The sequence below is a fragment of the Pteropus alecto genome, unplaced genomic scaffold, assembly GCF_000325575.1.
Source record: "Pteropus alecto unplaced genomic scaffold, ASM32557v1 scaffold146, whole genome shotgun sequence".
Taxonomy (NCBI): Eukaryota; Metazoa; Chordata; class Mammalia; order Chiroptera; family Pteropodidae; genus Pteropus; species Pteropus alecto.
Genome location: NW_006442107.1, coordinates 22,793,679 through 22,813,277, shown reverse-complemented (window position 1 = coordinate 22,813,277; position 19,599 = coordinate 22,793,679). Strand labels below are relative to the sequence as shown.

Below are 19,599 nucleotides of genomic sequence, written 5' to 3'. Positions count from 1 at the left end.
AGGGAAAAGACACATTTAAAAGAGGTCCAATATGGTCTCCCTTGTTTGAAAGATGAAGATATCAAGGTTCAAAGAACTTAAGTAGTCCATCATCCTTAAATTATTAGTGATAAGGATGTAAACAATGCAATCATTCCATAAATAGTTAAATTTTCTTTAGATATCACAACCTCCTCTCAGAATGAAATAAATCAATGTTAAAGACACAAAAGCTCCAAGATACCATCAGAGAAAAGGGGTCACAGCCTACAATAGTAACTGTTGACTTACTCAGGGCTGACTATGTCAGAAACTATACTAAGCATTTTGCTTATACTATCTTACTTAATCCTTATGACAAATTTAAAAGGCTAAAAGAGGTTAAGTAATCTAAATTTTAGGCTAATATTCTTGCACATCTTGATTTTCAGAGCAATGATTACCTAGGCTACATTTTTTAAGCAATTAGTTTAAAAATTAGCATAGGTTAGCTTCTCCAGAAATTAACTTACTTCTAATCTAGTGTTTCCCTTAAAATTATACATCTCTAAAACAACAACAAAAAGTTATCAACACATCTATCAGGTACCACATAAGAGATGTAAATGAAATTTGGTTTTATAATGTACTAAATACTACTTGAATCCCACATCATAATTTGTGCTGCAATGTTATCATCCTATTTATTCAGATGGCTAAATCATTTCTCATTTAAATAAGCTAGAATATGAAATCTGCACACCATCGAAAACAAATGCTGAGAAGGGATATTTTCAAACAATATTAGAAGAATCAACCATTTAAAATGTTTGAACAATTACATGTTTTCCTGCACTAATAAAATTGTGTTGACTTTCTGTAAGTTTGTTTTAAATGAATTCATATTATTCACATTTTTTTTCTTATCCTCCGAAAAAATATACAAAATTTGTGGTTAGCAAACACAGCATTAAAATTTTTTATATGAATTCACAATGCTTCCACTGTAATCATGGTAAAGTAAAATTTTAGATCTTTACATATAAGAGAAACATAACAAAACCATTTTGATCTATCTAGTTTTGCCAAAACCTAATCTCTAACCAAAAAGTACAAATTGTAAGAAGAAATTTGGTGTCTTAATCTAAAAAGCTGAAGATTGCACATATATGTAGAAATTAACAAAAGGGAAGAGAAAGCCTATTGCTACTTGGCTTGCATTAAAATCATGAAAATAAGGGAAAGAAAAGCATAAAACAAAAATTCTAGTTCTGGAAACCAAAACACAGCTTTATAATTTTTCAGTCCTTAGAAAAAGAATTGCTAATGGATAAGTATACCACTCTTACTCACATTTGGAAAAGCAAATGGCAAATTTCTGCATGGGAGAGACCAAGGGGAAAGTACAAAAAAAAACATTTAATCCACTGAGCTCAGTTCAAATAGGTAAGTATAACACTCTATTTTCTAAATAAAAGTATTATGTATTTTTCATATAACGACCTTTGGTTTCTAGAGAATTTTTACAACCTTCTTACTGAAATACCACAACAACCCTGAGTAGAACAACTTTAAAACACACTTGTTAAATACGGCTATATAAATGAATTAGATGGCATGAAAAGAAGTTATTTCAGAATCATCCTGCTTAATCAAGAACAAATAAGCTAAATTTTGGTGAAGAATGAAGTTTTCATTTCCTTTGTTAAGATTAAGACTATCTTCTCCTATCTTCGGACATTCTGAAAGCAATGACTTACTGGATGATCCAGTATATGACATACAAACAATTGTTAAAAAATTCAAATCCACACTACCTACCCCTTCTTGTTTAGTGAAGAGATTAAGGCAATCACTCAAAGCTACACAAGTTTCTCTAGAAGCTTCAGAGACAACTTCAACTTTCTGAAGAAATGATGTAAGCATCTCTATAAATAAGAAAAAAAAGGTAAATCAAATGAGTGGGATTTTAAGTAATCAATGTAAACTAAGACCACAAACATATTTTTATATCCACTACCTTCACGTTTCCTTCCAGTATGTTCCTTGAACATCATTATTAAGCACCGACTGTATGCAGGGCACATGAATTAGTATAGAAATAAAAAAAGATGAAGCCTTGCCCTAGAAAGGACTTTTTCCTACAAGAAGAGCCAGGACTAAAAATGGTTATAAACTAAATAATACAATGTTTAAGAAAAGCAGCTAACAAGAACTGACAACACTAATTATAAATCATTAACATTTCCTTTCATTATATTCTATATTAGATAAGTAATTTTATTCAAAAGCCAAGTGCTAAAAAGAGACAAAAATAACTCTGTAGTTGACATAATGGCTAAAATATCTGAAGGCAGCATTAACTCAACTTCCTCTAGTTCTTATGTGGATAAATGTTTGGCATAATAGGTTTTTTCACTCTCAAAAATGTGTCCTGTAGAGTTTCAGTATCTTTTAGTATATGTTAAAATTGAGAACAAAGAAATGGTAGTACAAATGGCCCTCCATGTCCACAGGTTCCACATCCAGGGATTCGACCAACTGTAGGCTGAAAATATTCGGGAGAAAAAAGTTACATGTACGATGCCGACATGTTGCTGACATGTACAATGTAGTTAAGTCTACAATGGGTGTGTGTACAGACTTTCTTGTCATTATTCCCTGAACAATACAATATAACAACTGCTTCCATAGCATTTGCATCGTATTAGGTATTTTAAGTAACCTAGAGATGATTTAAAGTATATAGAAAGATGTGTGTATGTTCTATACAAATACTAAGTCATTTATATAAGGGACTTGAGTATCTGCAGATTTTGGTATCCTCGGGATGCTGGAACTAGTCCCCATGAGAGACTATTCTATCAGTATCCCAGGTCCCCAGGTCCCCTAAAGAAAATCTTAATCCATTTATCCACTATAAAAAGAAAAAACACAATGTTGGCAAGAGAAAGCTGCAAAATACACACACATCACATCACTTAAAAAACGAGTAAAATGTCATATCCTGTCCAGAAAATTCGAGAGAAATACACTTAGTTGAAATAGTTTTGGACTTTATGTTAATTATACATTAAGATCCTTTAAATCAGTTCCTTCCATCAAAGAAAAATAACATTAAGGAAGCTTTTCACCAAAAAATAAAAGGAGAACAATTAAATCAGTAGCATTCTTCATATTTTAAATAACCTTGACTTATATAAAACACTGTTCTGAAAATATAGTAAACAAGGTCAATAAACAAAAGCAATCAAGTAAATCCAAATGCGAGCAATTTGCAATCAATTAGGCCATAAAACAGTAGGGGCCTATCAAGAAACATAAACTTTCAAACAAGAAATAGAAAGGAAAACAATCTACAAAGTACATACAATAAATTATTTTTGGTCAAAATTTCTAGGTGATAAAATTGTGAATATTCTTCTTTTTTCATTTTCCAAATTTCCATATAAATGTGATTTACTTTAGCAAAGAAAGTAAAAAAATTATTTCTCAAAATTCCTAAGGCAGAAGTGGGCAACAAAAGGAAAAGGTCAGAGTGAATGAAGGTATAAACAACCTTTCATTAATATCTGGATATAAAGATCAAGTGATATTTTATCATATTTTTCATCTTATGGAATGCAGTTTCCTAGTGTTAACTATTTTTAACAACGCCCAAACGACTAAAAACTACTACATTTTAAAATAAATTTGACTTTACATGTTTTTCATTTCGGATCTTTGACACACATTGTGAAGATTTATTTCGTACTTAGTTGCTAAATAGCAAATGAGAATACCATATGCTAGATGCCATATGACTTAAATAGTACCTCAACAGATGTCTCATATGGAGCTGTGGACTGAGTACTAAGAGGAGATGTACAGGAAAAAAACAGACACAGCCTCTGCCTTCCATAAATGTTCTGGGTAATCTAGTAATTTTCCACTTTCATAGCACAAATGATAGGAAGATGGAAGCATAGTCATTCATGGATGTACTGCTTTTATTAAATACCATCACATGTTTTATCATCTCCAATTTTGTCTGTTTTAGATACTTCTCACTTTATGCTGATTAGCATAAAACAAACATTAAATGTCAAAAAAAATTTGAGAAACACAATTTTATAAACTGATTCTGCAAGCTTTTAAAAGACATTCCAAGAAATATTAAGACTTAAGTTTTTATAAGAATCCATTATTGAGAGTGTCCAAAACAAAGTTAAAAGTTATCTAATTTCCCTGACAATCTAGTGTTTAAACAAGATGCTGAGATTACTGTTAACTTGCACAGTGGCATGGTGCAAGAACTGACAGACTTCAGCAGGCACTCTGGTGTGGTGCATCGGGGCCAGGCGGTTCATGCAGGCGTGCTTTTTATATAATGATGTTTGCATATGGTTATATAAAAATAAAACTGATAAGCTTCTAGAAAAGTTACCAACTGGAAATCACTGCAGATATGTTTTAGCCAATTAATATTTAGAGACTAAGCTGTCATGAATAAATGCAAAATGGCCGATAAATGCATATTTGGCCTACTCTACAAATTGAACACTTAATTTTGAAGAAAATGTTATTTTTTTGTACTAAAATTATTTTTCGAACTCAAGAAAGATGCTAGATCACATGTGAAAAGCTTATCTTTAGAGACATGTGTAAAAAGCTCACAATCTGTCGTTTTCATGCTACACTGTACAATTTTTGAAACCATTAAAGAAATACTTGTTTCTTGTTATGTTAACAAACTAAACCCTAATAGAGATGACCTCCATTGTTCTAATATAGAAAATGTCCACATTCCTTAGCCTAACATTTAAGACACTCCATAAACTCAATCAGTTTCAGCCAGACTGTTTTTCTGGAAATATCTGTTTTCCTTGAAATATTCTTCTATTTTACTGTCTCCAAACACTTGTTCAGGATGTTTCTTGAATACTAGAAACAATAATCATCTTCAGAAGTTTCTCCATTGAACCGCACCTAACTAGACACTGGTACATTCCATGAAGGGAAATGGAGGAATCTAAAACCAGAGGGAGTGTGGCATGTCCAGACAAGAAGTTGTTGCTGTGGCCAATTTTAGTGTACTGGTAGGGAAACAGACAAGGGAACAATGTAGAGGGCTATATCAGAAATAGAACACATACAGTTGAGCAAGAATTTAAGAGGACTCCAAGGTTTGAGCTTCTGTGTGAATCGGTGATACATTCTATGAGATGAAGAATGAATATCAGGACAAGAAAAGAGAAGGAAAAAATCGATAGGAAAAATACAGGATTTCTTTGTTGTGACTTGGAAACTTCTCTATACCAATCCCACTCTACCTCTGAACTTCCGAATAGAAGACTATGAGGATTTGAACACCACCACAACTACAGGCGCCAAACTCATGAGATTGTCTTCAACAAATTCTACCGTTCACTGTCGACCCAGGAATAAATCTGTAAACTTTTCTAGTTCACACATCAAAGTTTAGGGGTAAATATCAAATTTTTTATTTATTCCAGACTCTTTATTGGTTAAGAACAAACTCTGGAGCCAGGCTGCCTAGAATCAAACCCCGACTTAGGTTACTAGCTGTGTGACGTGAGACATGTTACCTAAGCCCTCTATACCTCAGTTAGCTTATCTGAGAAATGGACATAATAGTTGTATGTACTGCACAGGAAGTTATAAGAAATTAAAAGTTAATATATGTAAGTCACACAGAACAATGCACACAAAAAAAGCTGTGTTTGCTATTAATCTAAATAATACAATTTGTGAATTACTGATATGTTTTACATTAGAAAGAAAATGGGACACTTTTGGTACCTGGCAGAGTAAGTTGATGGGAAACCATTCTTCAACCCCATCCCATAAAGATGTTGAATAAAATAATATATAGCAGAGTTTGAAAGAACGAAGTCTCTGATATGCTAGAAACCAAAAGAAAGATAATCAAAACTGCTAAAACAGGCATAGGCCAGTGAAGGCAGGGTGGGTAAGGCCAAGGACAGAGGTGGATGTCAACTGGAACACAAACCCAGGGGACTGAGAGCTGAGCTTTCCCACCCACCTGAGGGGAGGAGGTGTGTCTCTGGTCTCCTGAAGCTAAGGGCAAGGTCTTGTTTAGGACTAGACCCCCAGTGAAAGCAAGAATGGAACAACTGCCCTTGGGCTCAGGGAAGCAGTGGAGCATGGCATTGTCCGCCTATTGTTCTGGGTAGGAAACATGAGAAATAGAAATTCCTAGCTTATGTCACACCTAAGTATGAAATCTAATTTTAAAACCATTAGCCTGGAACCAGAAGGCAGGAGGAACCATTATCCAGGAGACAGAAAAAAATAAGGCCCCCTGAAGATGAGCTCTGAATAAAAAAATTATAATCCATAGTGAGGGACATTTATAATCCATCTCCAGGGACATTTAGCAGACAAAACAGAATCGGCTACACAATTATTTGAGATATAAACACATTTTGAAAAAGGCTTTTAAAAATTTATATGTTTAAAATATTTGAGATAAAATTAGAAATATATGTTCTATGCAAGAACATGTCCCTATAGAAAAAATAAAAACATTAAAAATCACCACCTAGAATTTCTAGAATTATAAAATAGTCACAAAAATTAGAAAGTTAAAGGATTATACAGAAAAATAGATCCAATTTAGAAAGAAAGTAAACCTAGAAAACAGATCTGAGAAATTACTCAGACTGTAACATGGGAAAATAGAAATGGAATGAAAAACTAAGAAGTGGGAGGTAAAATAAAACATGTCTATGAGGAGTTCTGATAGAAGAGAACAGAAAGAATGAAGAAGCACAATTTGAAGAAATAAGAACCTTCTTAGACTGAAGTAAGATAATGAATGACTTCTTAAATTAAAAAGTCTCAAGAAGCATATACATGTAACAACAAAAATCAATACCAGAGACAAAATAAAACTGTAGAACACCAAAGACAAAAAAAGTGAAGATCTCTGAAGCAATGAGAACACTAAAAAAACAAACAAACAAAAACAAAACAAAATAAAAACACCAAACAGATTGTCTATCAAAGAATCATCATTAGAATATTAGAAGCCAGAAGCTGGAATCACATCTTCAAAATGCTAATGGATGATACCTATAACCTAGTAAGAGTGAAATAATGATTTAGATAAGGCAGATTTTACCACTCGCAGACCTGGAATGAAAGAATTAGTCAAAGATTTACCTCAGAAAAAAACTGAATCCGGAGGTGAGGATATGAAAACCAATGGCATAAACTGTGGAACCCTACTGACTGGTGAAAGAATGCAAAACATTCCACAGAGCTGCTCACTTCTCGGTTTTGCTTCTCTCCATAAAGCCTCATTGACTTGTACAATCTTTATACTTACCAACTTGACAGAACAAAGTTAGTACTTGTTTCTCCCCGAGTTCAAGAGAAATAAATTATACATTTATAAGCTAGAGAAGTAGGTCACTCATTTTCACCCATTCATTCATTCAAAACATTATATAGATACACGCACATATATATCAAATGCCTATGTGTGCCATGAACAGTTAAGATGCAGAAGAGAGTCAGCAAATGAAACAGACAAAAATTCATGGCCTCGTGGTTTATATTCTAACAGGAGAGGCAGATAAGCAGCAACACGTACATATACAGAAGTCTGATAATTAACAAAGTAAAGTAAGGCAGAAGATAGAAAGTATTCAGAGGAGTTGAAGTTTAGACAGGATTAAGTATCAGTAAGAGTCCTGGGAGGAAACTGCTGGCAAACTCACATGGGAGCTGAGAAGAATCTTAAAAAGAGATTATTCACATAGCAGGCGGGGGTCAGTAAACTAACAGACTGGCATACAGGCAGTTACCACCCTAGAACAGAGGAGCGAAGGGAGGGGACAGTGTGGCTAAGGCCAGCAGGAGCTGGCATTATTGGAATGGGGCCACAAGACTTGTGGAGGAACACAGTAGCACTGTTATACCATAGCCCGGCTAGAGGGAGCGGGGACATCCCCCGACCTAAATATCCTCACATCCCCTCCACCAATCTCCTGAAAAGAGCTCTGGTTTTTGCTGAATGCCTTTAGAAGTCCAAGGGCAAGGAAACCCCAGCAATCAAGTCTGTAGTGATCCAAGGCACCAAGCAGGGCAGAAAACGAATATGGAAGAGCAAACTGGTGCAGGTGGGAAGGGAATCCGAAGGCTCTGTTTGAGTAAGGTACTCACTCATTTCCTTACCTGGGGAGGTAAGGAAATGAGTGAGTACCCTAGAGAAAAGCCTTCTACGCAGAGGGACCAGCACAGCCCAGGCCTGAGGTAGGAGTCAGCCATGCTTCTTTGAGGGACAGCAAGGGGAGGCTGGTGAGGCTAGAGAGGAGCAAGCAAGGGGACCTAGGAGATGAAGGCAAAGAGGGAAAAGGGGCTGGAAAGGTTTGTGAGTCATTAGAAGACCTGTCACTCATTCTGAGGCGACCTGGAAACTAATAGATGTTTTGAGCAAAGGACATCATACACTGGTGTTTTAGAAGGATCCCTGGGCAGGGACTGTAGGGGCAAGAGTAGACTCTGAGGGCCAGTTTAGGAGGCTGTTTTAACAGTCCGTGTGGGAGACGATGGTGGCAACAATGAATGGAGGTGGTGATAAGTATGTTTACTTGAAGCCTAGGATTTTGATGGAAGAGTTTTAAGTGGGTTGAACAAAAGTGCTTTTCCTTTAAAATTTTTTTCTTTTAGTTAAGTGAAATGTTTCTATTTTCTTTTACCAAGGATTAACTTATGTACATCTAGTAACATGCAATAAAGTATATGCATTAAAGATGGCACAAAAAGTAATATATCTTTTCTGGAGAGTAATTTAGCAACATGTATCAATATGCTCAAAAATATTAATACACTTTCACTCACTAATCCCACTTCCAAAAATCTTACAGTAATAAAGTTATGTGATCAAATTTGAATGAACAATACAATATTATTTATAATAATAAAAAACTGGCTACTACTTAATGGTAAATTTAGGCTTGTATAGAAGAAGAGATTGACTCCTAGCCTTCAGGAAGTCTTCTATAAGTCTTATTAGTTTGGGTGATTTATTTATTTTTGCAACCAGGCTTTTGGTAAACATAAAATAGTTGAGATTTCAGTACAGCATTCTTTGAACCTTGAATGATGTACTGCCAATGCCAAATACATAAATTTTGGCATTCATCCAGAGAGAAATTATGTTTAAGGTCCACTCATGAAAATGAAAGTAGTATTTCAGTAGAGGACATTTTGGACCAAAGGCACAATGTTTGGTCAAAAATGTTTACAGGGACCATGAGAGAGAATAATTATAAATAAAGCTGAAAAATCAGGTTGAGCTAAGGCTATGCAAGTCCTTAAATGCCAGGATAAAGAGTATTTTATGCTATAGTTTCAAAAACCCACGAAAAGATTTATTTTTTCAACAGAAAAAAAATTATGCTTAAAAAGTATATTTCTAAAATTAATCTGGCAGGCAATAATGCAATATTACACAGATTTTAAGTTGGAAGAGTTCCTGAAAGTCATGTGATTCAATTCCCTTTAAGGATGGAATTCAGGGGGATCCCAGAGGGCAGGGAGACTAAAGGGAAGGCCTCTGCAGTAATCGGGATTTGAAGTGATATGGAGCCGAACTATAATGGTAGAATCTGAAAAAGAAGGAAGAGAACTGAGTCTTAAAGTTCATATAATTTTGTACTAAAATGTAAGACAATAATTTCAACCATAAGATCTGGATTCTGTCCACGAACATTTTAGTTTTTCATCTTGAGACATCACTGGCAAACTATGTAGACAGTCTGGAGTGGGATGTGTATCTATCAGCTTCCTTTAATAAAGCACATGGTGTAAAATGATTCTGTATAATCCCTTGACATTAAGAGTGACTGTTACCTTCAACTCTCCAATTCCATTCATAAAAACATCTTAAACCTATTTAATTACTATTTATATATTTATCTATACCAATCTTTCAGAAAATGATATTTATAATTGTTTGTGTATAAGTCTGTTAAATTTTAGCGTAAACATATGAAATAGGGTTGTCAGATCACAGTCAAACATCTCAGAGATCCCAGATGGCCCTGTCCAAAAGGAAATACCTCTTTTGTGGTACTGAATGTTATACCTATCTCCAAGAGCCCTAATGATGCATGCCAACATTATGAGTAACATGGCACATAGATTAATCTAAACCAAGGGATTTGAGGCAAGCTTTAAAAATTCTTAATCTGGTTAGAATTGTGATATAATTTTTCTCTGACCCAGGTTAAAAAAATTAATCTTTATATTTCACCTCACTCTGGACATCTACACCTTTTAAATGTTGTTAGTATCTCTTCTTATTTTTGAGAGTTCTTGGTAAAGATGGTGTTTTAAAAGCTCGCTGATGGTCTTAGTTGCATAACTGTGAATATACTTTTAAAAAAGCACTGAATTGTACATTTTGCACAGGTGAATTTTAGGTTCTATGATTTACATCTATAAATCTGTTATTACTTAAAAAGCCTATTGAGAATGAACCATGCTAAGTGATATAATTCAGCCTGCAATTAAATATCAAAATGATTTAACTGCTGTCCTTCCCAAAGCTATCATTGCTGATATAAATAACTGTTGAATTGCAGTAAAGGAATGCCCAAGGTACATTTGGACAGATACAGAATATTAATGCTCAGTTATTCTAAGATTTCTACACATTCTATGAGCACATACAAACTGAACTAGGAGTTCACTGAGGGAAACTAGTTCATGATTAAAACTGACAGTTAATAATAAACTCATAGACAATTAAACCGATTATATTTTAGTGGAGTTATTTATAAAGACATCAGAGATAAAGTCTAAGAAACAATTTTTTAATTAACAAAATAATAAAACAATTTTTTCTCAATACTTAATTTTTGTATTGGATTATATTCTGATTTTTGAAGTATTCATACGCAACTCATAATAATTCATATCTAATGGAGAGTGAAGACATAAAAAGTTCAATAATAGATTAACCATTAGCTAGACAAGTTCATGTATATATAAATAGATTCATAAAAGGTCAAGACCTGGAAACAACCAACAGCTTTATTTATAGATGAGGAAACTGAGGCTCAGAGAAGTTTAATGTACTGTTCAAAGTAACAGCTAGTAAGTGACAGAGCAAAGATTCAAATCCAGAACAGTTTGACTCTAAATTCCATCTTCTGAGATTCATAAGCAGAATTCTCATTACACAGCCAAAATGAATATACAGCCCCAAGATGTTAACTTTGTTTTTCTTAAAAAAATATATTTATAAAACCATTTTTAATCTATAATGCAAGCCTCCACATGAATAGAAATTTTAAACAGCTGAATTCAAAACCAAAAATTATCTAAAATGTATAGTAAAACGAAACTACAAAGGTCAACAGCTATGATAATGGGTTGTTTCAAAGAATGGTGGGGGTACTCTTTTTATTTTTATTTTTTTACCTGCAGCCATGTCACGGTCTTTAATCATTTTGAGAAAGCTGGAAATTTCTTTATCTAGTCTCTGTTGGCATCTTTGTGCTTTCTGGAAAAGCAAAAAAAAAAAACCTTAAAGACAAAGAATTTTTACATTACAGATGCTTTAATATTTCTATCAAAACTTTCAGTTCATAGGTTGGTACACTGTAATAATTGAGATATATTCCTAACAGAGAAAATGGTATGAGAAAATTTCTTTAAAAATTGAATATGTTTATTCACTTAAAGATTAATAAAAATAAATATTTCTAATACATTCAACATCTGCTGTGTAAATACCATACAACTGCATTAATTACTCCTAATAATTCATTAACCCACATATACCTGAGGAGTTATATTACTCTGATTTACTGACACTTTTAGTGGACTAGATTAAATTCACTGAGATATAAAATACATTCCTTAAGAATATATTTTAAAACTGCTTTAAAAAAAAAAAAAAACCCCAGATGGCACTATCATCTGGAAATCACAAGCTGATTTTCGTTCAGCAATCTAAGTGTACATAGCCCCAATATAATCAGACAAATAAGAACATTTTCTTAGTAAGAAAAATCTTATAAAAATAAAGTCAATTACAGAAAGTATCATTCCTTATAATTTGAGGTTTCTCCATATGTAGACCCCTAAAAGCAAAACATACAGAGTTTCATTTAAGTTGCATCTTATCTTAGTATATATTTGGAAGTCCAAGGTGAAAAATCAGATAAATCCATTTATTACGTTAACAATTTAACTTTGGAGTTAATTTCATTTATACTTTCCCCTCAAAGAGGTAAAGAATAAAATTATTATAAAATTGGTAGATTATGGCAATAAGAAATATTTGCTCTGAGAACCTGACCTTATTAATATTAGAATCACACTGTTGTAGAAAGAATAATATATTTAGCCTTATGAATCTTCCCTGCTTTGTATTTCTAATCTCAGCTGGCCCATCACTAAACACTTTTGATGCCCCCAAATCAGATCTACGTGCCAAGGTGACATAGGTAAGCACTCTTTTCTCCTTTTTTACCTTATAAATTTTTTAGTGCTTATGAAGCTCAACTCAACTACAGTAGAATTATTCATGTTACCACATTGTCAGGTAATGTTCTCTTGAAAATCTAATTACTCTGTTTTGAGAGCTCTAACAACATAAAAATATAATTCACTTTTTTTTTTTTGGAGAGAGAATATCTACACTATTCAATTTAAAACCTCATTGAAAGTGAAATGGTATGCTGGATAATTTTTTAAGATATAACGAGTGAATACAGGTTGAAGGCTGGAAAAAAGTCCATCTGGGGGCACTGAAAACATGCACTGCAACCAAATGTAACGCTCATAATTTATTAATACAAAATCGTCATTTTCACTCTATACATATTTAATACTCCTGCCCATGTTCAAGACTACAGTTTTCCTTTTTATGGTGATAGTTAGCTGAATGCATAAAAGCATGCACTGGCTTCATTTGCAGAGTGCAAATCTGTAATAAATATGATAGTTCTGAGGTTATAATTAAAGACAAGAATCATTCTCCATAGCATCATCCTCAAACACCTGAATCTATTCATCTTCCCTTAGCATATCTACTAAAGAGAGTTTCCTTAATTGATGATTTACTTGTTTTAAAAGGTACACAATAGGTCAGCTGGATACGGTTCAATCTCCAAGACATTATTTTATAGTTGGGTATGTGTCTTCTGTTCTAAACGATTAATGCCATTTAACTGATAGAACAAAAAGAAACAATAAATATAAGATATTCTCTTATTTGCTATAATTTCTTCTTAGCTATTGATTATATCATGAAAACCTAAAAATCTGTTTATGAAGATTAATGCTTATGAGTTTTTTGCAAAGCCCAGCATGCTATCTCATTCTTGACTTCTATCCCATTAACCTCAGGGTAAATAAGGGACTATTTTAGGTTTTCATTTTTACCCTACATATATGGAAACCCACTATAAGCAATGTTCTAATATCCAAGATGTATTTCAAACCCACGTTATCTGGGTGCAAAACACAAGAACAGGATCACACCCACAAACAGGGGGCCCAGAGGCTCCCACGCAAGCAGCTGAGCCACATTCACAACCCAGATCTGCTCCTACCTCAGCCGGCCCAGATTTTAGTTGTTGGTTTTACGTTGATGTTAAACTGCTTTATGATCTCTGTCTATGGGACAGCTTAAAAATGTGCATCAAAGGGGTGGGCATCTAGGGAAGAGTGGACAAGGTAGGAGAGGGGTCGTTAATTCCAGGCTATTTACTGCAGATAATCCACATTTGGTTCATTAAGAACAGTTAGACCACCTTCTACTCAGCAGTCAAATTACTAATTAGTAGCAAACTACTAATATACAACAGCAAGAGAAAGGAGACAGGCACCAAATGGCACATATGGTATGATTCCATTTACATGAAATTCTAGAACAGGAAAAACTGACAATGCCTATAATGACAGAAAGCACATCAGTGGTTGCCTGAGGTGGAGGTGGAGGGCACTGTCTGGGAAGGAGCACGAAGAAACTGTGAGGAGATTAAAATGTTGTATATTTTGACAGGAGTAGTGGTTACATAGGGTATATACATTTGTTGAAACATCAAACTGAAAACATAAAATGCATTCATTTTATTGTTTAAAAATTATGCCTCAATATATTAAACTTTTAACTAATAGACTATAGAACTCTGATAACTCTCCTCTTTGCAGAAAATCACCAGTACTGTGAATACTGGTACTCCATTACCCATCTCCAGGTCTTCCCAACTCTAGCCAAATCCACTGTAAAGATCATATTACATCCTTCCTCAATCTAAGCTAACCCATGACACATTTATTATTTTTGGTACCTGGTGATTATAATGGCCCTGCTCCATCATCTTCTTGTTTTATTTTGCAATAGGTATATACATCAAGTTAAAGAGAAAAAAAAAAAGATATACAAAGAAAAGCAGTTCTTCCTCACATACCTATCAGCCCTAGAGCTCCTGTTTTTGCCCTTTACCAGCCTCAATGCAAAAACTGCTAATCATTTCTCATCTTCCCAGGGATGATCTAAGCCTGCACAAATCTGTGTGTGTACATCTTTACTTATTTTCTCTCAAGTAACAGCATATTAGATATCACATTTTATCCCTTGTTCTTTTCACCTAAATATAAATCTTAAATATGTCTACATATATAAATCTGCCTCATTCTTATATGGATGTACCAATCTTTACCAGCCCTGTGTTGACATCCATCCACCCACATTTCTGCACATTCATTTTAATTAGGAATCATTCATCTTTCTGCACATTCATTAGAAATCAGTAAAGTTTAATATTATTTCCTCATTTGGTTAAAATTTAGCATCATCTGCTCATTATTTCTTATAAGAAGGAGTTCTGATTCTATAGAATCAAGATATATTCAACAAATAAAACTCCTACTTTACTAATACCACGCCAAATCTAAGCATATCCCAGTTGTGTCCAACAGAACTTTCTACGATGGTGGAAACATTCTATCTGCTCTATCCAAAAGTGGTAATTACATGTGACTACTGAGCACTTAAATATGGCTAGTTAAAATAAGGAACTGAATTTTTAATTGGATTCTAATTTACTTAAATGTAAATAGCCAGTCTATGGCCATGCCACCCTGAATGTGCCTGATCTCGTCTAATCTCGGAAGCCAAGCAAGGTTGGGCCTGGTTAGTACTTGGATGGGAGACCACCTAGGAAGACCAGGTGCTGTAGGAGAAAAATTAAATGAATGAATGAATAAACAAACAAACAAATAAATGTGAACAGCTATGTGTACCTAGTAGCCATCATATTGTTCTATACCAAAATTGTGTTTGAATTTATCTTCCAATTTTTATTTCTGAAATATTTTAAAGTTGTCATTAAGGCAAGGACCACGAGGCCAATAGTTATAAAATTTGTCTAATGCTTTTCTCCCTGGAGGCATAACCTCTAGGCAGTGACAGAGAGAGCTGAGAGAAAATGTTGTTTTCTCTCAGAAAATGAGACCTTCATTTGGGGTGGAAGTATGTCGAAATCAAAAGTATTATACAACATGGTCGACTTTATAAGTGTGGACATTTTTTCCCCCTAATTTCTACTTACAAGTCCAAAAGCACATTTAGAAAATAAGGTTCATATTAATTCAGATGGTTTTAGAATATCCCAGTCCTAGAGTTCCTAATGTCCTTTAGAAAGTCTATAAACAAATTGGTCCCAGAATTTCCTGGCATCTTAAGAATGCAAGGATCAAGGGCATTCTGGAGCCAGACTCTCACAAGCTACGATTCAATATACTTCAAAGCTCATTTCAGATTTTACCTATGTTGGACCAACCCTCAAGCTGAGACAGAGTTAAGGTGCATGGAATTAGCATTCAAATTCTCTTGGCTAGAAATATGTCTATAACTAGCAAAACCTGAAAGAGCTTCACGCTGGCTAAAACTCTCACTGGCTTCAGGTGCTATAACATCTAGATGGCAGAAACTTCATGGTTTTCAAGTGAACACAGAAACACAATATTCAAATGAGTAAAATGAAAGGCATAGTTGAGGCCGAGAACATGAAAATTTGAAAACTAGACTAAAGAAGAAACATCTCTTCAAGAAAGTTTTTAATGATATGCATAATAGCACATTTTTATCTGTAGCTTCTGTTAAAAAAGTTTTAAAATTACCACAATCCTGGAAAGATACTGTATGGTACGCTTTGTAAGTTTTTCCAGGTTTTATCATTTACCTTATAGTGAGGATAGTTCAATACAGAAGGATTTCTTTTCACTTAGGGAATACTGACTGAAAGTTAAAATATTTAACATAGTTTTATTTTTTACCTGTTTGACATGATTTTGGCCATAGATATTTAAGCCTTCTTTATTTATCCACACGGTTTTAATGGCCTTTAGATGCTCTGGTAGATTAATTTTTGCAAAGTTCACCGATCTGAAAATTATGTGTATGGCTTTAAAACAGAAATACTGGTAAAGCCACCATCAATAAATCTGAAGAATGTCTTCTACAGAAAATGAAGGACCTCAAATTCTTTAATGTTACACCATAAATTACAACTAGGAATCAAAAGAGTAAAAATCTCTAACTTAAAAGTATAGCCCCTTAATATAACTCCTTAGGTATTAGCAAACTTAATTTCATTAAAGTTTTTGTTTAGAAACACTCAAATTCTAGAAGTGATTCATCTTATTTAAAAAAAAACGATTAAATTTAGTAGACAAATTCATATGCTCTGACATAGTTATTTGGATTGAAATTCATCATCCTTTCATAGTTCTAATTCTTCCAAACCCAATTCCCACTTAAAAGGTACTGCCAGAAAATTTATGCCAAGGAAAAAATATCTATTTCATTTCAATTACAATACATATGCTGATACTTCTGTGTGGACGAGTCACTTCCAATAAGGGCTTCTCCATTCATTACTGTCGCTTTGCCTTATCAATGAAGTTTATAGATTATAAGTGGTTTTAAATGAAACTACTGACCAGGAAATATATCACTGTGGTTGCATTATTTAAACTCTGAAATATGCAGTGAAGTCATAAACGGCAAGTCATGGATGCTCCCCCTACTGGCGGAAGTTTTCAAATAGGACAATCTGAATATAGCAATGCAAAAATTTTAACAAAAAAGATAGGCATATGCCTACATCTTTAGAGCCCAGCCACATAGACGTGATAGTATTACCATAACAGATATTATAAGTAGCAATAGAATATTACTAGACAAAAAGCAATCCTACTTCCATGGTCAGAAATCCTAATTTCAAAACCTCGCATTTAAAAAATTAAAATATTTCACAGTAAAATCTGAATAACAGAGTTAGCTATAAAGGTCAGATTAAGTTTTCCTGTTTACCTCTAAGGATTCCTTCAAGTCTATAGCAGAAACTGCATCTTCCTCTTCATCATCAGTCAGCTGGTCCTGGGAACAGTAGTGAGTGCTATAAGCAGAATGCTCTTCTATTGCTTCCAGCCAGTCCTGAAATAATCCCAGGATTTAAATAAAGTGAAACGTATTTTTACTCAAAAGAGGTGATATGACAATGATCTGGAAAGCATAAAGTTTACATGGAGAAAAAAATATATTATGGCCTAAAAAACAACAACAACAACAATGAAATAATGATGCAGATCTCTTGTCCATGACATGTCTAGATAAAAAAGTTTCCCAGTACTTAAAATATATCTACAAGTTTATATTTTCATTAACATTAATCCTCAAATGCATTATAATAACTAAATAATGAGTGGAGAATTTTTCACTTAATATTACAGGTTCTCAAAACTATTGAATAAGTTATTATATAATAATGTATCTAGAAACAATTTTACTTACTTGCAATCAAATTATAAGCACCAGAAACTCAAATCACTTTAAGAGAGCCTACAACTGCCCTAATGCTTTAACTTTTACAATGTTTTTAAAAAATCAACAATTTCACAAAAAGATGGAACATTTACCCTAAAAATACCTGTCTTATTACTTCTTCATTTCTTATAGCATTACTCAAGGTCAAATCTTACCATTTTATGAAATGTTGGGACAGTCATGATTTGGATTGTTTAGGGTTTTTTACAGGCTAAAGTTAACCACTTTGGAAGTTAGATTCTTTCAATCTCTTACATAATTTACAAAAAACAAGAGGTCTATAAATATCGCTTTGATCTAAAGGAATATAGATTCTTCATTAAATAACTGCACTGTGAATTTCTATTACATGAATCTTAATTTTCTTGCTGCTATTGTTCAATTTACCAAAAAGAAGACTGAGCCTAAACTGTAATAAATCAGAACACCTAGACTGGAGTCCAGGTTGTCACTTGCAAGCTGTGTGACCTTGGGAGATCTCTTCAATCTTAACCGTCTTCAGTTCCTTTGCTTACAAATGAAGGTCAAACTAAACAATCGCTTAGGCTTTTTTCTAAAACCGGTAAGAGCTCCTTACATTAACAAAATCAAAATGAAAAAAATTATGACTAGAAAATCCCTACAAGCATATACTGATAAAAAACTAATTCATAAGCCAAATTTCAAAAGCTTCAAAGAACTGCCTCCATTAAGAAGGTACAATCAACAAGATTTTAGATGGCAATATTAAACCTATCTTATATGCTTTGTTTCTAAATGTTCTTTGAGTTTTATGAAAGATAAAAGAATCCATAAAAATTACCTCTCTTGACTGTTGAAGGCTATTCTTAGGAACCCTGAAGCCATGAATAGTGTCATCAAAACATTTAATAAAGAAGAGGCAGCTATCAGTGGATTTTATCTTGGATATAAAAAAAAGTCAGTAAGACAATACCATTCATGCACATAAAATGGAACTCTAAAATTATACATAAAATTAAAGGTATTAACATGACTTAATTATACCCAACTAACATTTAAAATACCAACTGACAACAACTGGGACAAAAATTGATACACTGGAAGTATCAAATGCATTGTAGCTTATCTATGTCAAATCTGGCTTTCATGGTCTTAGTTACTAAAATACTAATAGTCCACTAGGTACGTATGCAGTTTTAGTTTATCCTTTCAATTAAAATAGCTCAGCGTGCACTTGGGCTGTAAAATCCTTTACCAACCACAACTCCAATTTCTTATACATACCACTCTCCTAAACTTTTGAGTTGAGTGTAGAAAAATGTTTGAACTGAGTATAAAAGAACAAGGAGTAGATAAGATTGATACAGAAGGGAAAAAAGATAAGAAATTATTATGTCTTTTTAAAATATAAATTTAGAAAGTAAAGGGATTTAATAACTAAGGAAAAAAAGACTCTGCTTCAAGACCCTTCCAGAGGACCTCCCCACCTCGTTGCAGAAAACGACTATAAAATCTAGACACAAAACAAATAGAAACTACCTGAAGGAATTGGAAAGAGAGCAAAAGTTGACAGACTGATGGGGGTGGGGTGGCGGGCGGCATGCACATTCTCTTGGAGGAAAGGAAACAAGGAGCTTTGCGAGTAAGTGCCCATCCTTCAACGTTTTTCACCTACGACTAAGTACAGTGCACATAGTGACACAGCAGCAAGGGCACACGTGAAAAAATCCAGTCTTTCTATTATGAGGAATTTAAAAAGCTGGGGAGCCATAAATACTGTACAGTAGGGAAATCTC

The 19,599-nt window shown here is 33.8% G+C and overlaps 1 protein-coding gene and 1 pseudogene across 4 annotated transcripts in view; one reads left to right on the top strand and one right to left on the bottom strand.

Annotated features, from left to right (window-relative positions):
- OSBPL1A (oxysterol binding protein like 1A) overlaps positions 1-19,599 on the bottom strand; it is a 193,577-nt gene that overhangs the window by 107,457 nt on the left and 66,521 nt on the right. For 3 of the 4 annotated variants that reach the window (XM_006920023.3, XM_015595744.2, XM_015595745.2), the window contains 4 exons: positions 18,645-18,743; positions 17,330-17,452; positions 11,419-11,500; positions 1,780-1,886 (listed from right to left, as the gene is read on the bottom strand). In XM_006920023.3, coding sequence (XP_006920085.1) covers positions 1,780-1,886; positions 11,419-11,500; positions 17,330-17,452; positions 18,645-18,743 — 411 coding nt within the window. The remainder of the gene's footprint in view (positions 1-1,779; positions 1,887-11,418; positions 11,501-17,329; positions 17,453-18,644; positions 18,744-19,599) is intronic. The other variant, XM_015595746.2, reaches the window with a different exon arrangement.
- Positions 15,076-15,194, top strand: LOC112469283 (annotated as a pseudogene).